Source organism: Lingula anatina, chromosome 1, assembly GCF_051362555.1.
Source record: "Lingula anatina isolate TDL-2025a chromosome 1, LinAna3.0, whole genome shotgun sequence".
Lineage (NCBI taxonomy): Eukaryota > Metazoa > Brachiopoda > Lingulata > Lingulida > Lingulidae > Lingula > Lingula anatina.
The window spans coordinates 31555800-31564871 of NC_141767.1; the positions used below are offsets into that span (position 1 = coordinate 31555800).

Here is a 9072-nt window from a genome sequence, read left to right on the forward strand (position 1 = left end):
CCTTTTTACTTATATTTTTCATCGGCGTTTCAGTGGAAGGTCATTATACGTAAACCGCAGTCCTCGCGCTCTTATGTCCCACCTACATGTGCAACAGATCACCGCCAGGCAGGACCGGTAGGGTAGGGTAAAAAAGTTTCAAGTTGCCCCTTGCACTGACCATTTCATTACCTTAGGTTGAAAGGCCAATTACAAAAATGAGAGACTTGCTTTATAAAAAGAGAGAACACGTATTTTTAACCTGTCCACTACTCAAAGCAACAGGTTCAATGTTCAGGGCATTTTAGGCAATACCCCATCAAGAGAGATATGAAATCAATTAATCTTTAAGCACTTTTTTGGCAGACTTAAAAATGATATACTAATATTTGACCGAGCCTCTTCAGAATGTTACTTGAGTGGCAAACGTAGGCCCTACCAAAAGTTTAAATTGTTGATCTCCAAGATCACATGATTTGTGGTTTTCGTAAATGAATGTTTATATTTCGAGATGGTGTCAGTGTCAGGGTTAATTCTGTAACCCCCCCCCCTCTCTCTCTCCCCCCCCCCCCCCCCCCACACACACACACACACACAATCCACAATGGGCCCTATTTATAATTACTACTGATACATTACAGAAATAGCTACTGATCCCGTGATGGGTTGAGCTAACAGCTAAGGTAGATATGACTGTGTAAAATTTGATAAGCCACGAGATAACACCCCAACGGAGAGTCCTATCAATTTCAGTTCGAACACATGTACAATAATAAAGCTGCGATATGCAACATCGTCAGAGTGAAATTAAAATGGAAACCGTTGTACAGGTTTTGATTTTTGCTGCTCTGCTGTGCAGTGTTCGTGGAAAGGGAGCAGGTAAGAATCCCAGAGACAAGTGTCTATAATGTTATTTTGTATATATTGGTAGACACGCATGTAATAGCGATAGGCCTATTTATTGAGAAAAGGCTGCGCTACGTAGTAAAAAGCTGCTCTACTGGCTGGTGTAACCGAGACGATCAGTTTTGAACAAGAGCTCAGTTATGTGTAAAAATCTAGTTGAGCCAGGATGACATCAAGTATCGCGTAATATTTAGTACTTTCACAGAAATTCTTGTCCAGTAACTACTGAACACAACGTTGAGAGAAATACGACTGGGCTTGATAAAGATGAAAACAGTATCTATTTGACGAAAGTGATTGGAATTCGCTTTGTGTAATGTCCAATCGCCACGGGAGGTCAAGGTTGATTTCTGTCCCCTTCTTGTGCAATGACGTTATGCAGGCATTGATCAGTCCACGTTCATTATACATGCAACCATCTGTGTATAAAATGGTGTGAGGTTCTACCTGACAATGGTGGTGGTCTTTATCAGCACTTGACTTATTTTTAAAACGCCACAATTGGTATAGATTACGACAGCAACATATGTCTGAAAAAGATTACACAATATGTCTCGTCTGTATACAAGCTGGCTAGATATTTCAGGTATGTGTGGCAACCGCACCAAAATCGCCCTTTTCTAATCGTTCTAGGCAGTTCTACATGTCGCACACCATATCAATGATTGGTACTGGAATGAATAAATGAATGAATTAATAAATGCATGAATGAATTAATGAATGAATAAATGAATTAATGGATGACTGGAATGATATATGTGAATGATGCAATGTAGTGAGCATAAAAAAGCGAAATATCTGTCCTTACACCTCCGTAGGCTGCTTTGTGAATGCATTTATTTATTCAATTATTTTTTTTAATGATTTATAATACTGATAATTATTCCCTTTTTTCAGGCCTATGATAGAGGACTGCATTGGGCGGAAAACCCAAGAAATGAATTACATGTTCATTTTGATTTGACACATTTGTCCTGTCTGTATAGGAGGCTAAGTTTATACAGATTTGCTTATCTAAATCGTTACCAAACTGATCCATAAAAAGCGTCCTGTGCTACTTTCTCCCCTGACACTAGTCTAAGCAATGCAGAATGTCTCTATTCTACAGGTAGTACCGTCTTGCATGCCTTTCAATAACCGTTGCAGGTCAAGACATAATAATAATAATGATAATAATTATAATTATTATTATTATAAATAATAAAATAATATTTTTACAGGAGATCTCTGAAATATCTCAGAGGAAATAGTAACCATTTTCGTTACTAAATATGTATGCGTATATCCCCCAACAAGTCCTTGAAAAACTTTCTTTTTTCAGTAACGAATAACACACACTACGACTAGGCTGATAATAGTGGTTATAATGGAGAAAAATTTTAGTTTTATGTTAATCTGCTATGCCTACGGCTTAAAACGGATATGTGAACAAAACTTGGAAATATAGGATGATCCATGCTTAAAAATTAAATCAAAGATGTCTAGCACGTGTTTTGTTTTCATTCAAACCTAACATAAGTATCGGTTGGATTTGGTATGCGTTAGTTTTTGAAACGGTGTAGTAAGGTGTGCTCTTACCTAATATTGTCGGACTATATTGAAGGAATGAAACGGGGGAGGAGTAGAACAAGCCCTTTTGCACCTAGAAAATATTTAGAAAGTAGCAATGCTATTAGGTTCAAGGTATCGGTATATACATTATACGTTTATTGAGTACAGTTTTGTCAGACTTATCCCCGTTCTGACTTCAGCAGGCCGAGAGAGAAGAAGAAATGTAAAAGGTCGTTGAACACTTCACCTACACTGATTTCAGTCAGAGGATAAAAGCGAAACAGATTAATGCTATTTGCCAGGATGATATTGGCTTTTCCCATAATAATTCAGTCTTCATACAATATGTGGGGTGTTGTGATTACTTATCATCTTGACCAGGAAGTTAAAGACACTGCTCTGTGGTTTTGCTGTCGTCGAGTTGGAGGCGATATGGAACGTTTATTATATGAATTATAGTGTTTGTTTAGCTTCCAACCTTTATATATATAATTTTTTCTTCTCTGTTTCTGATATATATGTATAAAGAACGGTGACTTGTAGGCCCATTAGGCCTGGTGATGTACTCATATCATATGTCACGTTAATCAGGGGCGGATTTAGGCCGTCTTCTGGGTCTTCCAGAAGACGGTCAGATTTTCAAGTTCACATTGACGGGTATCCAATTTTTAATGTTGGAAGACGGTCAAAATTGGAGGATGAATCAACAAAGATAATTTGGAAGACTGTCAGTATATAGCTCTGGATCCGCCCCTGTTAATAAATAAATAAATACTATTGCTGGACTGGCGAAACGCAGCAGAAATGCCTGCCGTGCCATATTCTAACAATCTCTCCCTCTCTCAATAGTAAGACAGCTTCTCTCTAAGTTTTGATTTTAACCAACAATTTGAATTTTTTTTCTTTTCGATTACAGAATGGAACTATGGAAGTGGACCTCATGGTTGGTAATAACTTTGGCACATTTAAATCTCTATTTGTTTGATAAGTTTGATGTTACTATCCAAATATCAGGAACATAATATTTTGGGTAATTCCACAAAAAATGAACATTCGAGTGGATTGAAGGAAAGAAACGTCAGTGACGCACACATTTTGTATAATTTTTAACTTGTCCTATTGTTTTGCAGTTAACACTCTAATAACCTCGAATACCGAAATCAAACAGTAAATCAACAGTGAATAAAACGTTATATAAAACAATTGATTTTTGACAAAATGTGTGCGCTACTGACACAATTCAAATGTTTACTTTTTCACGGAAGGACCCTCAACTGTGCCTCTCAACAAATTTTATCAAAGATTAATCGTTCGGTTGTCTCTCTTCAGAATTTCCACTTGTTAAAATTATGTTGCTGTTGTGCATTTTAAAGAATTAAAATGCGAACACTATTACAGTAAACACTGAAACCACACCTTTATAACAATTTTCGACTGCAAAACGCCGTGCTGTAGCACAACCGTGTTGATACTTATTAAAGTTTCTTTTGATGCTAACCATAAGGTCCCGCACACTGGAAGGACCAATCAGGATATGCGGCCTGCGGAGGGAGCCACCAGTCTCCAATTCACATCAAAACAGAAGACGTGAAAGAAGACAAGGATTTAGATAACATAGCTTTTTCGGGATACGATCAAACTAACGGGCTATGGACGCTTAAAAACAACGGGCACTCAGGTAACAAAGATCACTTTGTTTGTAAACAGTTATCACGCACAGTTAAAAAATATCAAATTATAAATAAAATTTAATTGTCCCTAGTTGTATGCTACTTTTTGAATGTTAGTTCACTTGAATTCTGTAGCTTTTACAAATAAGTAAAGGATTGGTTAAACGAATAAATACATGGGTAGAAATACCCCCCCCCCCGTACTTCCATAGACTCTAAAATCATTACTCCATGTAGCAACGCACACTGTATTATGGAGTTGGAAGTAATTTGCATACATTGGAATATTGCAGTTCCTCTTTTCCCTAAACGTTTCAAAATTTTAGTACAGTGATATTTTGATTATCATATCACTGCAAAACATAGGGTCTGGTGCTCAACCAGTAGTGTATACCCGTTTCGGTGATATAATAATAATTTGTAGTGTGGGGGCGTTGACCTACAGGCCTACGTACACGTATACATGTATTTTACGCGGTACATGTACAACATTGGTCAAAAAGGTTGTCCCACCCCCATTTCCATGTATTTGTATTTACAAATGATCACCTTACAGGTGTATATTGTTATAAACGGTGCTTTTTATTCTAGATACCATGTCTAATATGATTAATGGTTAAAAAAATACAAAATAGTGGTGTGAATATGCACATTTTATACCATTTAGTCAAATTTATAACAAATTTGAAACGATATCATTTGATATTGCTCTAAGTAACACTGTCTGAAACTATATGTTAGCATTTGGTTGGCTATTGTGACACAAATTGACTTCAAATGAATCTTTAATACAGCGTGTCTAGTGCGCTTTGGTACTCCACGCTGTATGCTTATTACCAATAAACTCTCACTGTTTCCATTCTTGGTGGTGGGTTATTTATGTGCTATGGGCAACAAAAACCTTTTTATGAGTAGTAGCTGGTGTGATGCACTTAGCCTGACATCCCTTAGTTCTGTAAACTATTTTATTTGGTACAATTCAGACCAAAATTATCAAAGTGTAACTCCAGATTGTAGGCGTTTAAATGCCCAAAATACAAAATATGCTGTGGAAAATAATGCTGTTGAATAAATGTGAAACGTTATAGGGCCTAAAGATAAAGGCTATTCACACTGAATTTAATATAAAGGTGATGTACATGTTATGTTTGAAATTCATTTCAGTTCAAGTGGAAATAGGCCCCGGAAACTATTCCATTAGCAGCAAGGCTTTTAGCAAGCCGTACAAACTGGTGCAGTTCCACATGCATTGGGGGAATTCGAGTAGCAAAGGTTCTGAACACTTCATCGACGGGGAACAGTATCCACTAGAGGTGTGTACATACCATACATATATATAAGATTTAGTCTGCCCTCACCAACAATCTCCATAATTGTTTATGGTGTACACCATATAAACACTACCCTGTGATATATCTACGAAACCTTCTCGGAGTATACGGTACCTACTGTATGCTCAATAGTGCTTAGCCTTTTTTAATGTTCGCTTTCTGCTTGACAGATGCACTTTGTTCATTACTCGACGAAGTATGCCGACTTCAACACGGCGCAAAATAAATCTGACGGCCTGGCTGTTTTAGGACTACTTTTTTCAGTAAGTATGGGTTACTTTCACTATGCAGTGTTTAGCGAAAAATTAAGGCATTTGGTTATTGAAATAAACATGTGTATAAAAAAAATTCAGTTGATATGTAAGACGTCTATTTTACCACGGTTTTCATTCTCAACAGTAAAAATACGATTGGCGCCGCAGCTTTTAAGGCGAAAAAAAAAACTGCGATGCATGAGTTTAGGTAATTACCAGTTGTCCGGAACCGCGCAAAATTTAGCTATGAAACAAATTTAGAAATAGGCTCGAAATACGGACACCGTTAAATACTTTTAGTTCGGATAACGCGTTAATATTACCTTCCAAGTTCGTGGTCAAAATAGTTACGTGTAAATCGCTATGAGGAAATCCAACTCTGACAACAATAACCAGTTTCAACCATTTAATGTTCACTCGTCGCTTGCTTTGGTACATTCTGAAGATATGTTGAAAATTACACCCTTTAGTATCTAACCAAGACAATGGCTCCATGAACTTCCTTATCAATGGCTTCTAAATCAGAATAGTCAACAAGCCTACTCTGCCTCTTTAGATTTTACATAACGTATTATAAAGGGTTACAGACTACAGCAAAAAGTTATTACGTGAAGTTACCGAAATTGTCTGTGAATTATTTGATGTCTCCGGCACAGTATAAATTGTTCGACAACCACATGATGTAGCCAGCTAAACTATAGGAATTCATTATTGCTACAATTGCAGTAGGTGAGATTGCAAGTGTAATTGCGCCAGTTCTGATTGCAGGTGCAGTCTGAAGACAACGCGAATCTAAAACCTATTTTGGATCTTCTTCCAAACATCACTGAATCAGGTGTGTAGAGTATTACTTTGTAATCGCAGGTTACTAAATCAGTTATGAACAAATGCAATTATACAAAGATCGAGGTGTATATTTTTTACTTGCTCATATACAGGCCTACCAACATCTGGTATCATTTACCGGTAGACAGGGTAATAATAATAATATTTATTTAAAGTCTTAAATTCGGACTTTAGAACGTAAATATATAATATATAGGCCTATATAAGGCTCGATAAAGAAAAGGAGGTTTTGATTACAAAAAATTGATTTAAATAATGTAGAGTTAAAATTGTTAGTTCACCAAGTCTTTAAAAATTCCTAATAATTCCGGAATCAACATTAAATCCAGTTTGCTTATAAATATATATATTTTTAATTTGGCAACAGGTACCAGTGTTAGTTGTCCAGTTGTCCCGTTATCGAACCTGTTACCCAGTAATAAAACATACTACCGCTACAGTGGCAGCTTGACCACCCCGGCCTGCTACGAGTCCATTTTATGGTCTGTGTTTCCAGAAACGGTGGGAATTTCAGAATCGCAGGTAAATTAGTACATTAGGTGTGATTGGTACAACTAACAAGTTTAAAATGCGTTTTATCATATAGATCAGTTCTTAACCCCATTGCAGTAAATGGTACTGATAAGGATACCCTTTGTTTATACATGTACCTTCACTGACTGAAAAGTAATATTTTAATTGTATCATAGATAGCCATCCATGCCCTGCATTTTTCTAAACAATTTCAGCTCGATCAGCTGCGTAAAAATCCGTACTTCGAAGGAACGTCCAAAGAGCGCATGGTGGATAATTTTCGTCCTCTCCAAAAACTTAACGAGCGCGTTGTGTCCAAGATGGTTGTAAGCGTAAACGATGGGCAGTCCATCTATTCTGTGACCAGTTATGTTCTTCTTATGTCTCTTGCTGGACTCACACTTCTGCTGGAATAATGTGCGTCACAGCACTTTTTTGTTGAGGCTAGGTGACTAGTTATGCAAACACGACGTAAGCCGTTATATTATAAAATGGCCGAGGTGGCAAGCGCATCTGCTTATCAACTGAGAGTGTTATTTACACATCGATACCTGCAAAATGAGGACTATTAATTTGCTGTTGAAAATGCTCTCCTGAATTGACTAATTTTATATTTAACAACTTGATGATACAATTGGAAAGGGTAAGAAAAGGATAATGTGCTGAAAACAAAAATAAATATCGAAAAGATTTTTGTTGGACTCAGTCTTATGACTCTAATTCTTTTTCTTTTTCACACAAACACGACCTTTCTTTTATGATAATGTATACGGATATGTTGGACTAAGAATAAATACGAAGTAATATTGCGCTGGGTGTTTCTCTACATAAAGACATACACCCTGTATTACGATGTGAGATCTTCAAGTTACACTAGAAATTCGTATTGTAACTATAAATAACATAACAGTTCTTGATTTACTACGTTCTGTCTTGTAAGTGCTTGGGTAATTCCAAAATGTTTAGATGAAATCAATGGAATGTGACCCTTCTGTATATTAACTGACACAATTCCCTACTACATTGAATGTGTTTGCTACTACTTTGTATGAGTGGGTTAAAAACCAGCGTCTTCTGCATATATTTCTTTTGTGAGCCAATTTGCATTGGAAGTCCATTCCATGTGAAATGTATGCATTAAATGACTGTTAGCATGCACACAGGTAACCTTCATGCCCCGTTATTTAGGACTGATATGTTTTCATGTAAAATGGAAGCCATGGAACGAAATACAGATGACTTAAAGCGTCCAAATTAAGATTACTTGTTGAAGCGGTCGTCACTGCAGGATAAATAGTAGTTCAACAACAGTAAGTAGGTATGCTGATGTTATTGGAAATAACACGTTCTTACATTGTTGCAACATGACTCTCTAAAACTGTAAAGACTCATGACTCTCTAAAGACTCTCATAAACTCTCTAATACTTGTTTATAACGTTTTAGCTGCGGGAATTGAAATATATTAATTGACATTGGACGTAAGATCGTCAATGTAAAATGTGCGTGAATTTTAATTTAAAAAAAATGAGCCACTGCATTTTAAAATTCCACAAAAATCCACATACCTGAGGCAAGAGTTAAGATAATAAGCTTGTTTTACTGACTTAAGCATTTTTAAGACTACCTATTTGGATTTTTCAATATTAGCAACGTGTATATTTGATATAATTTTCAGTGTATTCTTCAATCAATCAATCAATCAGTCAATGATATCGACCGCAGTTAATCATCAACATCATCATGATGAGATTGATTTCTTGGCTGATTTACCCCACGAGCGCCAATCTCTCGTGAAGTGTTAGTGGACGGCCGTTGGCTCTATCTAACGAGCTCATCCGCCCGAAGAGAGATGGATTTTATTTTTCGTTTCATTAGAGTGTCCAGCCTACCTCCAAACCTTCCTCCTTCCATCTTCCTTTCTTAGAATATATAAACAAGTCATAAAAACTGGAAACAAAGTGCTACTTCACCCTGCTTGTTGCTGCAGATAAAACAGTAGAAAATGGTTTACTATGTGACCT

General features: G+C 36.6%; 1 protein-coding gene across 1 annotated transcript; it reads left to right on the top strand.

Annotated features, from left to right (window-relative positions):
* The first annotated feature begins 706 nt into the window (after positions 1 to 706).
* LOC106169984 (carbonic anhydrase 2-like) lies at positions 707 to 7751 on the top strand. The gene is made up of 8 exons (XM_087002464.1): positions 707 to 858; positions 3353 to 3379; positions 3941 to 4114; positions 5271 to 5419; positions 5608 to 5700; positions 6460 to 6526; positions 6905 to 7059; positions 7266 to 7751. The coding sequence occupies exons 1-8, from the start codon at positions 765 to 767 to the stop codon at positions 7464 to 7466; spliced, it is 960 nt and encodes a 319-aa protein (XP_086858590.1). The 5' UTR covers positions 707 to 764; the 3' UTR covers positions 7467 to 7751.
* The last annotated feature ends 1321 nt before the right edge of the window (positions 7752 to 9072 follow it).

Excerpts from the sequence above, each read along its gene's own strand:
- LOC106169984 (XM_087002464.1), top strand. The coding sequence starts at position 765 with ATGCAACATCGTCAGAGTGAAATTAAAATGGAAACCGTTGTACAGGTT. Across the intron at positions 4,115-5,270 it reads TAAAAACAACGGGCACTCAG|TTCAAGTGGAAATAGGCCCC; the intron begins GTAACAAAGATC and ends AATTCATTTCAG. Across the intron at positions 7,060-7,265 it reads TGGGAATTTCAGAATCGCAG|CTCGATCAGCTGCGTAAAAA; the intron begins GTAAATTAGTAC and ends AAACAATTTCAG.